Here is a 20977-nt window from a genome sequence, read left to right on the forward strand (position 1 = left end):
CTTTATAGTCTGCATGTGTTAACTGATTAAATATATTTGAGCCGGCTCACCACATTGATTAATCAATTACACAAACACAAGCAAAATCTTAACCATAGTGTTTTGGGGTGGGGTTTTTCTTTTTGAGGCTCCTGAACTGAGATGATGTCATAAGAGAGAAAATTCTAACAAAAAGACAGATGCTGATGTTCATTGTTTAGAAAAGGGAAAGCCATCTGTTTTCTAGAAATAGAAACAGGAAAACCATCAATTCTTTTTCGTCAAATTTGTCAAGAAGGCAGTGCTCTGAGGCTTGTGAGTTTATAAATTGTGACTTTGGAGTTAAATGAAGCTGACAGATCTATGCTTCTCTTCTTCCGTTCTGTTCTGTTCTGTTCCGTTCTGTTCCGTGATATGATAGCCATGTTCAAATATATAAAAGGATGTCACATAGAGGAGGGAGAAAGGTTGTTTTCTGCTGCTCCAGAGAAGCGGACATGGAGCAATGGATCCAAACTACAAGAAAGAAGATTCTACCTAAACATTAGGAAGAACTTCCTGACAGTAAGAGCTGTTCGACAGTGGAATTTGCTGCCAAGGAGTGTGGTGGAGTCTCCTTCTTTGGAGGTCTTTAAGCAGAGGCTTGACAACCATATGTCAGGAGTGCTCTGATGGTGTTTCCTGCTTGGCAGGGGGTTGGACTCGATGGCCCTTTTGGTCTCTTCCAATGATTCTATGATTCTATGTTCTCTCCTACATCAGCCATGGAAAACCTCAGGCTCTCCAAGTGTTCATAGAATCATAGAGTTGGAAGAGACCACAAGGGCCATCGAGTCCAACCCCCTGCCAAGCAGGAAACACCATCAGAGCACTCCTGACATATGGTTGTCAAGCCTCTGCTTAAAGACCTCCAAAGAAGGAGACTCCACCACACTCCTTGGCAGCAAGGAGTTGCTGGACTCCAGTTCCCTTCAGCCCCATCCAGCATGGCCGAGGGTCAGGGCTAATGGGAATTGTAGTCCTTGCAGCACTGGGAGAAACACAGGTTCCCCATCCCCATTGCTACATCTCTCTGTCTCTCTTGCCACCGGGGGGAAAGCAGCTAATAGCTGGCAGTGAGGAAGACGAGGGGGCCAAGTGGCTGAAGAGCCAAAACGGATGGCATGGCCTTGAAGTCCTATTTATTTAGGAAGATTTGCCTTTTTTCTTTCTTTCTCTCTGGCAGGGCTCCTACTTTTAAACAGCAAGCAAAACATCCCCACCTCGGTCACCACCTTTACATTCTGGTGAAAGCATCACCTGTTGAATTTCTGTTTGGCATTTGTCATAAGTTACACTTGTAGCTTGCAGCTCCCTCTTGAAGGCACACATGCTGAAACCTGGGTTTGTGCTTGTGTAAAAAGACCCAAGAGCGCTTCTCACCAGCCATTGCTGTTCCTGAACCAGGATAGTCTTGCCCCAGCTATCCATGCTCTGGTAACCTCCAGAGTGGGATTACTGCCATGCGCTGTAAGTGGGGCGATCCTTGAAGACTGTTTCAGAAATTACTAGTGCAGAATGCAACTGTCAGGTCCCAAATTATAATACAGCACCAGACTTGACAGCCTTGCACTGGTTGCCTTTGTGTGCCTGACCCCAATTCAAGGGGTTAAAATTGACACATAAACCTTAAAAGACTTGGGACCCAGATAATTGAACGCACATGAGTCTCTTTACCAACTTGCTCATGTGCCTAGATTGGCAGGAGAGACCCTGGACTGGCCATAAGGAGGCCATAAATCAGGCAGGCAGGTGGGGACTGGCAGAGTTTGGGGGGCAGAACCCTCTTAGCCCCAGTGGACCAGCCTCCACTTTCTCCCTGGGCTTAGAAAAACAGGGAAATAAACGGACAACATGGCCCAGAGTGACCCACTTTGTAGGAGGGAAGCTAAAATCAAAGGCAGTAAAGGAAGCCGCATTCTTGGGTCGTCTAGCATTTTTCTTTGCCTTCAAGATGCTAAGCGTGGTCTGAGATGACATCAGCCCCGTCCATCGGAATGGGGCGATGATGGCATTTCTTGAAGGGCGGAGGGAAGTTGGCTGATCTGGGTTGTCTGCGAGATCGCCCTCCCCGGACCCGCCTCCTCTCCCCTCCCTTTGGCCTCCTGCCACCGCGCACGGCTCCCTTTGGCCCATTCCTAAAAAGGTTTCCTTGCAGAGATATCAGGATTCCAGCCGTGTGAATCATCCCGCACCGGGTCTCTCAGGGGTGCCAATTATAGGCTCTTGCCCCCCTCTTTTCCCTTCATTTTTGGTGAGCCAATGAAACTCCCTCGCTTTCCCCCTCCCCCTTGTTTATTTCTCTGGCTCCTGGCATTGCTAGATGTGCGGCTTGGGGGGGAAAGGCATTTTCCATTAATCGCTTTTGCGCCTCCATTAATTATCCCCATCTCTGGCCGCACCGCGGTTCCTAGAAGTGGGGTGCGGGGGTCGGGGGTCCAGAAAGGGATTAGAATTGGGGCTGGAAGATCCGACTTCTCCCTTACTATAAAAGGAGCGTGCCAGGGAGGGCAAGGAGCTTGCACGATGGTTCTCCAGCGACAGATGAAAGGGAGCAAGACGCCTGTCGGGGAAGCAGAAGATTAGCTCGGCTCTGCGCGAGTGTAGCAAGCCCGCCACCAGATGGCGCCCTTTCCCCGCCCTTGGCCGCTTCGCCTCGGGTCTCCAAAGCCCACTTTTATTTATTTATTTTTTCAAATTTTCAAATTAATTTTCCAAGAATTTTTAAGACAAACAAACATACATCCTAGTTGTGCCGTAATTAAACCAATCTTAATAACATTGTTAAGTGACTTCCTCAAATCCCCCTGGTTGAGTTTCATTGTATATCATTTTAACAGTTTTTGCAAAATCAATTTTCTCTAAAAATTAACTTGATCACTTAACATCTTCCATTCTTTCTAATTTAGCTTTAAACATCTTAATTCCTATCCTTACATATTAAAATCCTAAGCCTATCTGGTGTTTGCAAGCTTCCAAAGCCCCCTTTTAAAGGAGACTGAGAGATCATTCTGCCGAGAATTCCTCTTTACGGGCACATTTCTTTGCCCGCTGGCCTCTTGAACCCGCCCCGCATCTGGTGCTGGCCTTTGCTGCTCTGGCGCCGTGGCGTAGCGTGGGGGGTGCAGGGGGGGCTGGCCGCACTGGGCGCAACATCTGGGGTTAGGGCAAATCCACGTTTTAGGGGGCGCAAATCCACGGGTTAGGGGGCGCAAATTACTTGCCTTGCCCCGGGTGCTGACAACCCACGCTATGCCACTGCTCCGGCGAGTGGCTGGCAGCTTCTCTTCTCGCTGGTCCTTCCCCAGAAACAGCTGCATTTCTGCATCAGTACAGAAGGCGATTTCCACTCCATCCCATCATCACCCCCAGGTCTAAGCAGCTGCTGAAGCTCTTGTGCGCCTCTGGGGAACCATGAACGCTCTCTTCTTTGCGATGGCTAGCTTTTCTCCCCCTCCCCATTTTTTATTTTAAAGGGGGAGGAATCAATCACATCTGGGCTCTGCAAAACCTCACCCTGAGTGGCTCTTTATTACCCCCCGGGGATGAGAGGAGGCCGGGGCAGATGGTCAGGGAGCACGTGTTTGTGGAAGCAGGAGAAGGGGCGCCCCAGCGTCCTCCAGACATCATCTGCAACCCATTTCCTCAGGCTGAGGTCTCTGATTGTGGATTTGAGGATCTGGTGGTGGGGAGGAATCAAACTGCTAGCCCCTTTCTTCTGCTAGGCTACTGAATTGCCTTCCACCCCCACCCCCGGCTTGGCAAAGAACCCCGGAGTCCTGGCTGCAAAGATGGGAGAAAGTTGGGAGCAGAGAAGATGCAAACATCCTCCTCCCCACCTTGGCCCCTGATTCTTCTTACTGATGCACCTCTCACACTCCAGCACATGGGGAAAAAGAAATAAAAGGAAAAAACAGGGTCCAGAGAGTGATCTCAGCTACCTGGCCTCCTCCTGAGGAACTGCACTGCCAACCTCCAGTCCAGAGCCTCTGGTTTGTTTCAGTGGAGAAGACTCTTGCCTGGGAGAGCTGATCTGTTGATGGCATTTCTACCTTTTGCTGATTATTTTCAGATCTGCCAAAGCAGGGGAATTGAACCACGGGCATAGCCAGGATTTTTTTTTTTGGGGGGGGGCCTTTTGTTTGAGAGGGGCAGAACCTTAGTTAGCTATGTATTTTTATTGACTGGGGGGCTGCCCCTCCGGCTACGCCCATGCATTGAACCCATGCATCCTAGCTAGCTCTGCATTCTACCCCTGCGCCTCCGGTGATGCCACAGAAATCTTTCTGGCTCAGAAGATGGAGCCTAGGCTTCTCTACTGTGCCCCCTCCCTTTCCAAGCTCTCCCCGGTCTGAGGATGCAGTTGGCATACAATGCCACTTCCGTACGCGATTAATGTGCTAAAAGCCCCCTGATCGTAATTAATCTTTATGAGGCTGCTCTGAACTTCTATCCGATTCGCATTATAATCTTCCTTTCTCTCCACCCAGAGGCAGAGGGTGTGTGTGTGTGTGTGTGTGTGTGTGTGCGCGCTAAAGATTTACAGGCAGACACAGGCAGGCTCAGTGGAGTATGGCTGTCTGAGGCCTAGTTCTTGACTGGCTTTAAATGAGTGTTAAATGCCGCTCAGGGCTCCTTGAAGACCACACCCAGGCCCCTCCAGACTGGTGCTGCTCCAGCAGGGTGTGCGGGTGTATTGCGACTCAGTAATAAAGCATTGGTGGCAGATTTATACTGGAGCATCCACATGTCGTTTTGCTTTATTAGCTGTTCTTTGATGCTTCCCCAACATTACTGCATGATTGCCACCCAGAGGGGCACAGGAGTGAGTGCAAGAAAGCAACACAAAACCTTGGAACCTTTGTGCTATGAAAAGTTGCAAAGATTTCAGCAGGAAGCTGGGGAACACACACGGAACGGAAAAGAAACTGGAACTTTTGTAGGTGAAAACAGTATTCAAAGCAGGATCAAATAATCATGAATGCACAATAAAAACGACTCTTGGAGAAGCTGCAGCTGAGGAGGGGAGGAGAACAATATTTTTGAGCACTTCCTTACTTTTTTAAAAAAATCTCCCTGCAAGTAGAAAATTAGCACAGTGCACGCCACATATTGCACCCCAGCTTCTGCAACCTGCAACCGTACATCTTGAGTTATGAAGTCATCTCTCCCAGGGTGCAGTGTTCGACTGAGGCACTAGAATTCTGGACTGTGCCACTTCACAGAGGAAGGGCTGTGGCTCTGTGGCAGAACAGCTGCTTTGCATGCAGAATGTCCAGTTTCAGTCTCCCAAGTGGGGCTGGGAATGTCCCCTGCAGAGTTGCTGCCAATCAGTGTAGATAATTCTGCGCTAGATGAAGTAACAGTTTGACCCAGCATAAGAGCTTCTTAGTTTCCATACTTCAGGGGACATCACAACAATGCTGTAGAACGGAGCCTGAGAAGTGGGGGCGTGCCAAATTTTGACGTTACACCGAGTGCTGCTGAAATTTGAGAGCCCAGACTGCTACTGCAAGAGCCCAGAAGTATTCCACCATGTCAGTGGTGCTAGCCAGAAGCGTGCTCTCTCCCTTGATGGGGTGGGTGCGCGGCCTTAAGGGGGCTGAAAATTATGCCTGTCTCCTTTAACAAGCACATACATGTTCACATTCACACATGCACACATGCAAAGCAACTCCTTTTATTGCAGAGTCAATCCTTTCAGTGTTTGCTGAAAGGGATTACAGTGGTACCTCGGGTTAAGTACTTAATTCGTTCCGGAGGTCTGTTCTTAACCTGAAACTGTTCTTAACCTGAAGCACCACTTTAGCTAATGGGGCCTCCTGCTGCCACCGCACCGCCGGAGCACGATTTCTGTTCTCATCCTGAAGCAAAGTTCTTAACCTGAAGCATTATTTCTGGGTTAGCGGAGTCTGTAACCTGAAGCGTATGTAACTTGAAGCGTATGTAACCTGAAGCGTATGTAACCTGGGGTACCACTGTATTATTATGGGGATTCTAACCTGTGTTGATGGTTGAAAAATGAAGTAGTAGTTCTTCCAGCTGAACTAAAGCAAAAGGTACGAACAGGTCTCCTGTGTGGAATATGTTTCTTCAGAAATTATTCCTCCATTAAAAAACACCAGGCAATACCATTCGAAGGTGACTTAAGGTGAGCGTGTGTTGACTGTGAGCGTGAAGCCTGCAAGAACATTTTCTTGGCTTAACCTACTGTATCCTGCTTCCCCTTCCCAGATTTGGACTCCAAAGAACCCGGAAATTCAGATACATTTCAACACAAGAAGAAAACAAAACAAAAAACCCTGAAAGTAATAGAAAATAGGAAAAAGAAAATTACGTATTACATATTCTATTACATTAAAAAAAACCCACCACCTTTCCAAACTTTTCATGTTGCTGACACACTTTTTAGACATGCATCATTTTGCGACACAGTAATTCAGTTTTACTAGCAAACCAGAGGTTAAACTAACCTCCTTCCAGCCCTGGGAGGAGTGTATGCACAACACACCTACACCCTGCAGCCGACAGGACACCGAGTTTGGAAAGCCTTGGGCTACAGCACAGGCAACAAGTTCTGAGCAGCATTATTAACAGCCGCTCGCTTCGCTCTGGCTGCTGCCCCCAAGCCTCTTCTCAGACGAGGAAGCAATTAACAATGTTAAAGGCTTTATTAATGCTGCTGGAAGCCCACAAGGTGACGCCTAATGAAGCAGGAAGCAGGCGGGAGGCAGTGGCAGCAGTGGTGGAACTGGGGGTTAGTGGCAGGTTTCACTGGCAAATCAACAAGACTTCTTACCGCACAAGGTCATTTAGAATTTGGGCTGAGAATCAAGAGTTGCTTGAAAGCTTTGGCTGCAGAATCCAAGCTTTCGTTTCCTGGAGCGAATCCTGGGAGCTCAGTCAAATGGGTTTGGCGTCAGCATGCAGCACCCTCAGGTAGGTGTTGGGCGCATAACATGTGCCCACCCCGTAGCTCTGCCACTCTATTTCACCCCCTCCAAGAGCCACCATTTTAATAACCCACAATGCCTCCAATGTATCATCACTGGAGCACTATGGGAAAAATTAAATGGCAGCTTTCAACCACCGAGTGCAGGTCAAGTGTGCTCCTGTGGCCACACGTCACCGCTAGTGGCTAAATTTGCTAGGGTGCTGGATCTGACCTAGGCCCAGCATCCTGAAACCTGGAATCAGCCCTGGATCAGATCCAGCACTAAAGGGCTATGGCCCTTTTGTGGATGCTCATTCCATCAGGGACGCCTCATATATTAGGTCTGTGTGAAACCCACAAGTGCCTTCCCCTGGGAGCAAAAATGCAACAACACTAAATAACCCCTTCATTTGCCGTTCTTTCATGAAACCCCAAGTCTACCACCTGAGGCATCCATCCACCTCACACTGCCTGATGGTAGCCGGACCTGTTGAGAGTGAAGAAATATTCCCAAATAATTTCTTTGTTTTCTGAATTCTGCTGCATTTTGCCAAACCTGGGCAAACACTTGCTGCAGCTAAGTGATGGTCTGTAATCTCATAACAGCCGTACTCTCTGGGCATTACTCCTCCAATCGTACAATAGCTTGTGACAGACTGTTATGGCGTGAGAGCAAAACTGCATCCACACGGTATCAGCCAGGGTACGGTTCTCTGGGATGGCTAGACCTTCAGTCTGATGCCAGCAGCCTAAGGAAACAGTACGGCAGATGTATCCAAGATGCGCTGTGAACTGGGGTGTGCGTGGAAAGGTCATGTGCAGTTGCAGATGGGAAAGTGTGAAAAGGAAGAGAGACGCACCCAGCGCCAGTCGGAGCAATAACACATGTGTGCAGCAACATGATGACAACTGCATTTGTTCCTTCTCCCCTCTCATGTTGGGTTTCTGCTGTGTTGTTTTAAAAATCTTTTCAGCACTTGTAGCTTCAGCTAATCTCTCTGCAATGCAACTTGTTTGTAATTGGTATTTTGCTTCATTTTGTATGTTAACTTTTGAGGACTACTTTGGGGGATTTTGTGCACAAAAAGCAGCAATAATTAATAAATTAAAAATAATAATGTTTTAATATGACATCATCCTCAGGAGAGAAAATTTGGGCAGGCCCTAATGTGAATTAAACAAAAAGCAAAAAAATTAAATTAAAATGCAACAGCCCCTACAAAAGGCCCCTTTCCCAGGCCCCGTTAAACCTTTTCCCTCAAAGGCACCCTGGAACTCCCATCAGCCCCGGCCAGCCTGGCCAATGGTCAGAGGTCACTTCCAGACCTGTTTATCAAACTTTTATCCTAATTTGTTTGCACAAACTTTGTGATGCGGTTTGGGGATATTAACTCTCATTCAACACACATTCAACACACAATTTGTTTGCGGGGAGGTTACATGATATTGCGTTAAGCAAGTGTTATCCCACACTGCCCAGTGCATTTCCCCATCACTTCCCTTATTGCAAAAAGGCTGACCTGGCTGGGGATGTGTTGTGGAGAGGTTGTTTTTGCACAGCCTGAATTTGCCAGAATGTGATTGAGCCTCACTCATAAACACAACTGTCTGGAATCACCCAGAGAGAATATAGCCCAGCAACATCCAGGAAGGCCTCTAGAGAGCCAGTGTGGTGTAGTGGTTAAGAGCGGTGGTCTCGTAATCTGGGGAACCAGGTTCGCGTCTCCGCTCCTCCACCTGCAGCTGCTGGGTGACCTTGGGCCAGTCACACTTCTCTGAAGTCTCTCGGCCCCACTCACCTCACATTATTGTAGGGGAGGAAGGGAAAGGAGAGTGTTAGCCGTTTTGAGACTCCTTAGGGTAGTGATAAAGCGGGATATCAAATCCAAACTCTTCTTCTTCTTCTCTGGTTTCCCATCCTTCCACAAGATGCCTGAAGTCAAAGAGTTGTCTGGTTGTTTCAAATCAGCACATGAGCTTCATCTGATCTCTGACTTCCACAGCTCCTGGTCACACAGTGGTTCTCCTCACCACTCAGTCCTCTTCCACTGTACAGCACGTGAATTGGGGCCCCTGAGCCTTCTCCTCCCACAGACTGCGTCTGCACTATACATTTAAAGCGCATTCAAAGCACATTTCCCTCTCAAAGAATTCTGGGCACTGTAGTTTGTTAAAGGTTCCTGGAAATTATAACTGTGAGGGGCAAACTACCACCCAGTAAATTCAATAGACGTGGCTGGGATTGTGCTGTAAATCGTTTTTCCTTCCAGTGCTGGTCCAAGATGTTTTGTTGCCTCAAGCAAACCTCTGAATGTTCCCTCTGCCCACAGGCAAGGGCCAAAATATTAAACATCCCACTGCACCATTCCAAAAAGCACTTCCTGCCCTCCTCTCATCCCCATAAATTCCACAGTCACCCCAACAACTGCCAGGAGTTAAGCTGTTTTAAATGGTGTGGCAGCTTCCCATGAGCTGCAGCCTTAAGAGGCCCCATTGGCCTCTTCCAATACGGCTTCTACCACCTGCTTCCCTCTAAGGCAGGACTCACATAGCTGTCAACTTTTCCCTTTTCTTGCGAGGAATCCTATTCGGAATAAGGGAATTTCCGTTTAAAAAGGGGAAACATTGACAGCTATGGGCAGGAGTGGGGAGCCTGGAGCACTCAAGCCATTGTTGGAACTCCAACTCCCATCAGCCTCAGCCAGCACGCCCAATGGTGAAGAATGATGGGAGTGGTAGTCCAGCAACATCTGGAGGGCTGCATGTTCCCCATTCCTGCGCCACAGCTCAAGTTCTGTCTTAGTCTCTGCCACTGCAGGTGAGAGAAGATGCAAGGCCATTAAAGGCACTTTCCAATTTCCTTGTAAGTGGTGTTGTGTTCAACACTGTTTCAGACAGTGGGCACCCACAGCTGCCCTTTCACAGCTCCCACACCTGCCCTCCTCCCTCGCCCCTTTGTCCTTGGCCTGGGTTGAAGAGGAGAAAGTGACCCTCACTAGACAGATTCTCCTTCCCGGGGAAGGAAATGGTTGAGTTGCAGCTGCAAAAAGTGACATATGCAAGATAGACAGGAGAGGGGAGGTCAGGGGAGGGGATGTACAGAATGGCAGAGAAGAGAAATAGCCAAGGAAATGGAGGCGCAGCCACAGGGAGGGAAGTGAGTGCAGTATAGTCAATAGGGTATTGAACCAGGGACCCCTGAGTCACATCATTTATTTGGTTGGCACCAATCAATCAGAAATCATGACATTCTCTCTCTCTGGAAATGGTTTCCATCTGACTTTTTGGCCATCTGGGTTCCTCCTTCCCTGCTCACAGCCACCTTTCCTTTTCATTTTCCTTTTTTAAACATCAGGCAAGAGGGTCTTGCCTTTGTTTCGCCCATCTCACTGTAGGGAACTGCTTGATCATCCCAGGCTGGGCCTGGGAGCAGTTAGCGCTGCCAAGCCTCTTGCTGGCTTAGATGTGCATTTCCCAATGGGTTGCGAGGACTGGCTTGTTGGGTTTTTTAGCTGCGTCTGTAGTAATCTGAGCCTCTTTGGGGTTTGGATCGCTGCTCCATTGGTTGGAGCCTGTCGCAAAATCAGGCTGCCTCCATTTGGGGTTGATTTTGAGAGCCTCCTGTGCTTTGCACAGAAAAGAAATTTCTTCTAGTGGCGGTGTTGGGCGAGGTTTCTACTCTGGCCCACTTTAACCCATTCCTCTCCCAGAAACGAGACTTCTGTCCCCTTGCTGAACTGGGGAGGGGTCCTTAATCCCCTCTCCTCAAATGAGCTATGTCTGAAAGGGTGGGAGAGAGAACCTTTCCCTTCCTCCCCCCCCCGGCCCCCTCAGACTTATTCTGAGATCATTGCCCCCCTCCCCCTCCTCAGGATTTATATCTTGGCTCTTTTTCTCTCTGGACTTTTTTGAGACAGAAACAATAAAATTTCATTTACGAGGCCATTAGCGGCGGCTGGCGGGTGAAATCACCAAGTTGCGGAGGGGAGAGGAAGGGTGGCTGTGACAGGCCCTGGGTAGGATTGATGCTCCCCCCGCCCGGCACTCTGCTCTTGATAAAAATGTTATGTGGCGCTGCCAGCCACTAATGGACACCAGTGACTGGTGATGGCATGAATCACACATCGTGGCAGTTCGGGAAATGTTGTAACCGCACAGCAACGCCCCCCCCCCCACTACTGGTGATGTGGGAGAAGCATATTCTGCAACGTTAGGGGGTTAAAGCAACCCAAGTCATAGGAACTGAACCCACCAACCATTACGCTTTCCTTGGCACCCCCCATGCCATTATTCTGTTGTCTGCACCTCCTCAGGCTCTGACCCCTAAAGGAATCGATCCCTGCAGGTACGTTCAGGAGTGGGAGTAAATAACCTTCCTGCAGCTTTTTCTGTATGCAGGCCTAAGCTCCTGAAGGGTGGAGGGGTACTTGGGGGGTATGACAGTGTGCCTTCGCCTATGGGTGCGCATGCTCATGCAACCCTTCCAAGAGCCCAAATAGGTCCAGCGAAATTTATTTGGCGATTACACCCTCCTCCGATTCAGATAGCATGCAAAGTAGGTCAACAATTTGGTCAGACCTGCAAAAACCCAGCTGGATGGCAGCCCCAATTTCTCTTTCTCAATTTTTACAGGAGCTCTGTTCTGTTTTCAAGTTACCACATGGCCTAGGGCTGAGGAGGAGAGGGCTCCCTGTGCTACAGCCCAAAATGACTGAAGCTCCCTTCCTGCTTATGCTGAATCCAGGCAGCTTTTAAGAGAGAGGTAAAACCTCCTTTGGGCAGACTGACTGTTTGTTTTACACTCACTAAAGAACACATGTCCAGTTTTAAAATGGCTGCCTCCTATTTTCTATTACAATTTAACTATTTTTACACAAAAAGAAGTCAAAAGATTAAGTGCCCTTTTAGTGTGAAAATGTATGAAGACACCGCTCCCAATTGGGGTATCCTTATTAATGTGCAGTATTTCCTCCAAATAATGGTAATATTTGAAATCTGTTGCATTTGCTAGTTAGAGCTTGGAACTTTAGCTAATGGGGCCTCCTGCTGCTGCCACACCGCCGGAGCACAATTTCTGTTCTCATCCTGAAGCAAAGTTCTTAACCCAAGGTACTATTTCTGGGTTAGCGGAGTCTGTAACCTGAAGCGTATGTAATCCGGGGTACCACTGTATGCAAATAGGGGAGAGTAAAGGGAAAATATTGGTCTACTGGTTGGTGACATCACAGGAGCCTTTCAATAGCTTCTGGGTTCAGCCATGTTCTTAGTGGGGTGGTAAAGTTTTGGGGACTCTCTACCAAAAAGGAAGAGTCAGATTCTCTAAACATGCAGATCAGCATTCAGCCTCAGAAGAGGTCAAATATCCCATCCAGTTTGCTTCATACAATAGGCAAGCAGAGAGTTTTGAATCTGGCTTTCCCACAGGCGCCCACTGCCCTACAATGTCCAGAAGAGCACTCTCTTCCATCAAATACAAAATTATTCTGTCTGGGCTTTTTAGACTGTCAGCATATGGGTGGGGCGGACACAGACAGTGACTAGAACAGGTAGCCCAGATGACAGATTCCTCACTCTCCATGTTGCTGAGGGATCTTCTGTACTTAAACCACCCCCAACCCTAAGCACCTTACATTAGGCCCTGAATCCAGCTAAAGTAATCCTTATTAAGTCCCATTAAAACTAATACAAGAAGGTATTAATGAAGCTGATCAGGCCTTTTTCCAGGTGGGTGCCACTGCCATTATAAGAGAACAAGGGAAGGGTTGACAGTTTCAGCACCTCTTTTTCTAGAAAAATAGCGCTGAAACTGATGATGATGTTTGCAAGCCCATGTTCAGCTTTCTCGTACCATGTATTGCGTCCTGGATTCTTGGGGTCTAGCGTGAGCATGTTCATCCCCTTCCATCTCTCCACCCTCACATGACCCTGGCAGATGGAAGCAGCAGAAACGGAGGCACACACACAAAGAAGCCTCTGGCCACTGCCTGCTCTGCTTGATTATTCATTATTCATCCCCCTCTGTGGGCAAGCAGCTGACACAAGGTTAATGGATGGAGTCAGCGGTGGGATTCCCTCACCTTCCTCTCCGCACAACCTACATAAAACAATTGCCAAAGAGTACGGTCAACGGTTTGTTGGTACTACACAGTGTGGCACACCTGGGAGATGGGACTCCCAATTATTACCAAATCCTCCCACTGCATTGCAATGCTCCTTAGCCTCATAGCGATGGCAAACCCCTTTAAATATTGAAAATGCATGGTTGGGACTACTGGGTGCAAAGCATGAAGAGAACGGAACATTTAGCATGTTCTCCAACTGATGTCTACCCTTGCCGCCACCCACCCGTTATCAGGGACAATCCCCATTTTCCCAAATATTGCTCTGTGGCAAATCACCTGTAACGTAACATTTGGGATGGAAATTGAGAACACAGACATTTTGGATTTGGAAGGTTTTAATAATGTTTTTGGGTGGCATGCATATTTGTGGTACGACAAGGTTAAAGCACATAAAGCGTTTAAAAACCATATTGTCAGGAAAGCATTGTTCAATGTCTGGATAAGATACAAAGACTTATTGGAAAATAAAACCCCAAGGTGGTTGTCACCAATGGAAGTGAAGGCTCAGAAAAAGCTCAATATGGAGGCCAAATGGCCGAAATATTGGGAAATTTTGGAACAAGAAGGAGAGAAATTGAAATTGCAGAGTTTTGAGAAATTAAAAGATAAAATGCGAGACTGGCTTCATTATTATCAAATAAGAGAGGCCTATAATTTGGACAAAAAAATTGGCTTCCAGGTGGAAAAATCAAAATTGGAAACAGAACTGTTAGATCCCAAAACTAAGATACTTTCAAGAATGTATAACTTGCTGTTAAAATGGAACACACAGGATGAAATGGTTAAATCTGCAATGATTAAATGGGCACAAGATATTGGTCATAACATTATGTTTGCTGACTGGGAACAGTTGTGGACCACCGGTATGAAATTTACGGCATGTAATGCCTTAAGAGAGAATATTATGAAAATGATATATAGGTGGTACATGACACCAGTCAAGCTTGCAAAAATATATCATTTGCCTGAAGATAAGTGTTGGAAATGTAAAGAAAATGAAGGTACATTCTTTCACCTTTGGTGGACGTGCCCAAGGATTAAGGCTTTCTGGAAGATGATCTATAATGAAATGAAAAAGGTATTTAAATATACCTTCCTGAAGAAACCAGAGGCCTTTCTCCTGGGCATGGTCGGCCAATTGGTGACAAAGAAGGATAGAACTTTCTTTATGTATGCAACAACAGCAGCAAGAATTCTCATCGCAAAGTATTGGAAGACACAAGATCTACCCACCTTGGAAGAATGGCAGATGAAAGTGATAGACTATATGGAATTGGCGGAAATGACTGGCAGAATCCGAGACCAGGGAGAAGAGTTGGTGGAAGAAGATTGGAAGAAGTTTAAAGACTATTTGCAGAAACATTGTAAAATTAATGAATGCTAAAATGATGTTGGATTGAAATGAAGTGGCTTTAGCAATAAGGCTAAAAAGAATATGTAAAAATGGACTGATAATTAGATGAAAATATAAAGTTATAATATGTTAAGATATAGAATTAAGATAAATACAAAGAGGGAAAGGATTTGCTGAATTAACTATGTGAATTGGAATACAAAAAAGGGAGGTGTGAGGAGGTCAGGAAACAAGTAATTGAAATATAAGATACGAAAAGATTGATTTGTTTTTTAATTGTTTTTTATGTCTTCATGTATTTTGTATTTTTCTTTGCATTTTTGTGTCTTTTTTCTTTTTCTTTTTCTTTTCTTATTCTTGTATGTAAAATTTCAATAAATATTAAAAAAAAAAAAGGAAATGTTGGGTTGGCCTAGTTAAATTCCAAGTGACTAGTTAGGAAGACCCTTCCCAAATGTGGCACATATAAATCATATGGAAAAACTCAGGGATGGAATTGGAAAACACCACCGCACAGCCGCCTTCCTTCCACCCAGCAGAGAACCAGTGGAGTGGAGTGCCAGATTGGGAGGCCGGGGTTCAAATCCCTACTTAGCCACGAGGCTCACTGGGTGACCCTGGGTCAATACCTCAGCCTAGCCCATCTTGCAGGGTTCTTGTGAAGCTGAAATACAAGGGAAAACCACGTATGTCTCTTTGAAGGAAAGGCAGGGTATACATAAACAGAAAGAAAGTAAATAAATCCTTCTGCCATAAAGATCTAGTTTAGATTTTTACTGTGAATCAACATGGCTTCTTTTGCTTTTTGTGTGCCTTGGGAGAGTACAGATCTAGAAGTAAATGTGAATGTGTTTGGAGTTGCAGCTGCACTGTAAACAAACCCACTGTCATTAAAGCCTACGGGGTGAGCTCCCGTTGTTCAGTCCCTGCTCCTGCCCACCCAGCAGTTCGAAAGCACAAAGTGCAAGTAGATAAATAGGTACCACTCTGGCGGGAAGGTAAACGGCATTTCTGTGCACTGCTCTGGTTCGCCAGAAGCCGCTTAGTCATGCTGGCCGCATGACCCGGAAGCTGTACGTCGGCTCCCTTGGCCAATAAAGCGAGATGAGCACCACAACCCCAGAGTCATCCGCGACTGGACCTAATGGTCAGGGGTCCCTTCACCTTTAATGGCCTAAAAAAAATCTCAAGGTGTTTCTTGGGGTCAGTTTAACATAAAGCAGGCAGGGGAGGCCTCAATAACATGTAAGGATTGTGTATTAGGTGTGTTGGGGCAGGGGGTACAAGCAAGCATGGGCTTCCAGTTTTGGTCATTTCCTAATTTTTCTACTCTTTGCATTTCTGTGCCAGCCTGTGATTATTATTTTTTTAAAGTTCATCAGCATTTTAGGGCAAATGTATCCAAATGTGCACATTTTTGTATGCTGTTTTGCCTAATGTAATGCATCTGCATATCTGAAGAAGTGTGCATGCACACAAAAGCTCATACCAATAACAAACTTAGTTGGTCTCTAAGGTGCTACTGGAAGGAATTTTTTTATTTTGTTGCATCTGCATAAGTTACTTTCACTAAATATATGCATTTTTAATGCAAACTGTACCCTAGTATATGCATTTCCTTAACTTGGCTGGGTAGGGTGGATGTGAATTGTGAAGGACGGCTGATTTTCAATTTTTTTATGGTTTCAGAACGTGCAAATATGGGTAAATTTGCCTTTAAATGCAACCTGAATCGCCTTGCTCCTCCATCTCTGGGTATAGACCAGACATTGATCCTTCCTGTGGCCCCTCTTTTTGTCTGTAGAAATGTTAAAAGGACATGGCATTAACAGTTCCTTACATTCACCATGCAACATAGGTTATTTTCTAGTAAGAAAGGTTTATGGCTTGCCCCTTAATCCATAACATAGGCTAGCTGTAGTTACTCAGCAGAGAAGGAAGAATACTTTGCCTATGTGTAGGGGCACTCTCTCCAAGGCCAGACTGGCTGGGGGAACAAGGTCCCAGAGCTCAGCAGTGACCTCTACCTAAGGTGCAGATTTGCTGTGCTGCCACGAGGCAGGAGGCTTCACCAACTGCGTAGAAAATAACTTCAAAGGGTCCGGATTTAGACAGCTCCCATGGGATTAAAGGCAGAAAGGCTTCTTGCCCATAATAAGGGATCATCTTGAGGGTGGCAGGGGTGGAGCTGCAGAGAGACGGGAGGAGAGGGCCTGTCAAGGATGGGCTGGGAATGAGAAAGAAAGCAGAAGAATTTAAATTTCCCCTGCTCTGAAGATTATGTATCATGGATGATGGGGCAGCCGGGAGGGGGGGGTGTGCATGGAGAGAGAGAGACAGGCAGACAAAGAGACCTTAAGCAAGAAAAGAGCTGTGAAGAGGCCAAGATACATGTGGGGGGCACGGATAAGATGTGGGGAGAGGCATTGCAATGGGAAGGGCACACTTGCCGCTCGACAGCAGGATTCAGCTGCTGCCTGTTAGAGAAGCAAGTTTAATAGGAGCGGGCATTTCATTTCCCTGAGTGGCCCTTTGTGGGCTGCGCTGTCAAGGCTGATGGATCCAGATTGAATTAGCTGGGGATGTAGATGTGGCATTTACAGCTCTCCTCCCCCCCTTTCTTCTTGAAAGCCCCAGGGTAAGAACCACCAGACACTCCCTTCTTCGCTTAGCCTTTTTTTTTCCTGGGTGGGGGTGGGGAGACCCCAATTACTGCCCTCTGCCCATGGCTGAGTGACTACTAGACAATAAGATCAGCACTGCTGCCAACTAGGAGCATCTTACATCCCTGCTAAGCCATCAGTTGTGCTGCAGTGAGGATGCAGCCCCAACCATCCACTAGCCCTGTTTTGGCCTGGCAATTGGCAAAAAGCGTAGGAGCAGTAGAATGCTGGAGAGAACTAGATTCAGCAGAAGGGGCAATAGCTTCTCAGCCTGTGTGAAGACTTTGCTGTATTATCATTTATTATTCATTGCATTTATACCCTGGCCTTTCCTCAAAGGAGCTCACAGTTCTTCCCCCATCACCATTTTATCCTCACAGCAACCCTGAGAGGGAGGTTAGACTGAGACACTGTGACTGGCCCAAGGTCTCCCAGTGAACATCGTGGCCAAGTGGTGATTTGAACCCCCAACTCCCAGGTTCCAGCCCAACACTCAAACCACTGCACCTCTGCTATGTGCTGATGGTGTTCCCTTTTAAGGTCTGCTCCTTAAACTCCTATTATAGTTGTTCCCAAACTTTCCCTCCCCCCCACTACAGAGCACTTGAAAATTGCTGAGGGTCTTGGCGGACCGACATTATTATTTTTCTTCCAGCTGCAGCAACTGTAATGCACCATGCACGATGCTATTTGATTCTTAATTATACTTTTATCACTTCTTTTATTTCTTGTATATCATATTACAATTTGAATTTCAGAGAATGCAAACTGTAATACAATAAAATACAATCCGAGAAATAAAAAACTGCAATAAAAATACAATTAAAATCAAAATGAATATTTAATGTGATGGATGTGCCATCTCTCATCTCTAAGCACAAATGCAGAGACGCCACAGGCCACCTGCATGAACCTCTGCTCTATTGCACCCAGCTAAAATCAAGCTTCCTTCCCTTGGTACCTATTACAGATGACAGGGCAATACTTTATGAGTCATATATACAAGTTTCTATAACCTCCACCAGTTAACAGTTAAAATAAACAAAATACACGGATTATTGCTCTTGTGAAAGGTGACTGTGCTGACTTTGCATACATTTAAGCTCTACTCAAATTGTGATAGACTACTTCTAATTCTAGCTTCTGCCTTCCCTCCTCCACCCCACTGCACCCAGGTGTATATATACGCCTCTCAACTGCATTCAATGAAGTCCATGAAAGCTTATGCAGTAAACCAGTGCATTCATTTTTAGGTTGCACTAGTGCACTTCTGTTCTTCCGCCAAGGATCCTTACTAGCTGAGGGGCCCCATCCGCCTTAAAAGACACTGCTGGGGGGGGGGCTCTCCAACTCCTATGGGTAAAGGCAAGTGCCATATTGTTTTGCCTTGAATAAAAAGAACGAAATAATTAGAATTTATATCCCTCAGCAAGTTAACAGTTGACAAGTTATCCCTCAGCAAGTTAACAGCTGCACAATCTGAAGTGGCAAACTCGGGCACACACCGATCATGTTCATAATTATTAAGGCGGGAGAAATTCAGCGTAGCCGTATGGCCATTGTTCCATCAGCACAAGCATCTCATATCCCCCACCCCCGCACTGTTCTGGGGTTTTCCTGAACCAATTTTTATGGGGGGGGCGTTCACAGGAGAGGAGGGAAGTCCACTGTTCTAGCAGGTCCTTGCACTAGCTTCCGCTAGTTAGTAGGACTTCTTAGCCCCAAGATTCCCAGCTGACTAGAGTTTATCAGGAACGAACATGGTGCTGGTCAACACTGCCCAGTTAATCCCAAATTGTTCGTCCCTTGGCAGGGGCAGGAGAAACAGACCAGTATGCAACTGTTAAGCTTGGCTTCCTATTGCACCTGAAGATGGAATCATAGTTTGTGGCTCCCTATCAAGTCATGATCACTAGCCACAGCCTCAAAACCAGAGTTTGTTGTTAGATTACAGATCCCGTCATGTTAGGAAATGACAAACAATGACCCCAAGTTTGGAGATAACAGGAAGTGATGCTTAATTGCACTTCCCTGGTCTGATTCTCCCAATCATGCTGGGGTTTGAGGGGAGTGAAGAGGGAGCGATCAGGCAGTGTGCATGGCGAAGTTAAACTAGTAACCTTTTGCCATTGTGCTATGGGAACTCTATGACTGCCCGTGCATGTTCCTATACACATGCCTTTATGCACTAGAGCTGAATCAGAGTGTCTCAGAGGAAGGGGCCGAGATCTGGAGAATGGGAAGTTTCACAAAATGTGTGTAAACTAAAAAGGGAAGTTGGCAAAGAGAAGACAGAGAGCAGTGGTTTACAAAGAAAAAGTACTTTCAAAAATGGAACCATCCCTAGTAAATAGGTACCAATGGACTCTGAGTTATCTGTCAACTCCAGACTGTCACTATTTTGTGGGTAGGATTTCCATCCTGTATTGGAAGTGTAGCCGTGTATAATTAAAGTGCATTAAAGTACTCTATTGCAAACGGATCCGCTTTTTAAAATTCACTAAAAAGTGTGGGATAATGATGGACTGACAGGAAGACAACTCCCATCACCACAATTAAAATCAGGGCAAATGCTCAACAAAAGAGCAGGCATTGTGCACACCCTCCAACATTTCTCCAATGAAAATAGGAATGTCCTACTCCATAAGATTTTTATGTAGGTGGCTTCCAACATATATAAAATCATAATAACATGAAACATTTAAAAACCTCCCTATGCAGGGCTGCCTTCAGATGTCTTCTAAAGGGTGTAGAGTTATTTAGCTCCTCGGCTGGGGGCGGGTCACATAACTTCATACTCTCCAACATTTCTCTGACGAAAACAGGGACATTCTAAGGAAAAGCGGGACATTCCAGGATCAAATCAGAAACCAGGACGGCTTCTGTAAATCCAGGACTGTCCCTGGAAAATAGGGACACTTGTAGCAAACATTTAAGAAGGTGCTTTCTCTGTACAGTGGTACCTCTGGTTGCGAACGGGATCCGTTCCGGAGGCCCGTTCACAACCTGAAAAGAATGCAACCTGCATCTGCGCGTGCGCAGGTCACGATTTGCCACTTCTGTGCATGCACGTGATGTCATTTTGCGCATCTGCGCATGCGTGAGCAGTGAAACCCAGAAGTAACCCTTTCCGGTACTTCTGGGTCGCCGCGGGACGCAACCTGAATACATGCAACCTGAAGCAAACATAATATGAGCTATGACTGTACAGTGGTACCTCGGGTTACAGACACTTCAGGTTACAGACTCCGCTAACCCAGCATTAGTACCTTGGGTTAAGACCTTTGCTTCAGGATGAGAACAGAAATCGTGTGGCGGTGGCGGCAGCGGGAGGCCCCATTAGCTAAAGTGGTGCTTCAGGTTAAGTTCAGGTTCAGGTTAAGAACGGACCTCCAGAAGGAATTAAGTTCTTAACCTGAGGTACCACTGTATTAGCCTTCCCTAACCTGGGGCCCTCATGATGTTTCGTACCACAACTCCCATCAGCCCCTTGGGTGCATCAGGCTGCCCTACATCACAGTCATGCAGACATTTTTTGACCTACATCCCTTCTCCTCCCCCCCTTCCCTAGTTTATTCTGGCAGTTAAAAAACTCCCCAACTCAGTAAGTCATATTGATGCTTAGGAGGCACAAAACAAAGCCCCCCCCCCCAGCTACTCAGCCCCCGGAGCTGCTGCTAATGAAGGCCCCTGATGCAGCCATGACTTATTCATAAAGCTGCCACCAAAACTTTCCTTTTATCTTACTGCTGCCTCCCCTCCCAGGCGCTGCTGGTTTGCCTCACTCCCACATCAAAACACACACACAGGCACACAAGACACACGCGGTCCTCTCCCCACCATCAGACAGCCACAAATGCCTGGGGAGCCCACAATGCATTCTTCG

The 20977-nt window shown here is 46.6% G+C and overlaps 1 protein-coding gene across 1 annotated transcript in view; it reads right to left on the minus strand.

Moving 5' to 3' along the window:
* Window positions 1-6185: 6185 nt before the first annotated feature.
* The window catches only part of PLXNA3 (plexin A3), an 85951-nt gene continuing 71159 nt past the window's right edge, over window positions 6186-20977 (minus strand). The window contains exon 32 of the mRNA XM_053371975.1: window positions 6186-6320. Coding sequence (XP_053227950.1) covers window positions 6279-6320 — 42 coding nt within the window. The 3' untranslated portion in view covers window positions 6186-6278. The remainder of the gene's footprint in view (window positions 6321-20977) is intronic.

Source organism: Podarcis raffonei, chromosome 17 (assembly GCF_027172205.1).
Source record: "Podarcis raffonei isolate rPodRaf1 chromosome 17, rPodRaf1.pri, whole genome shotgun sequence".
NCBI lineage: Eukaryota > Metazoa > Chordata > Lepidosauria > Squamata > Lacertidae > Podarcis > Podarcis raffonei.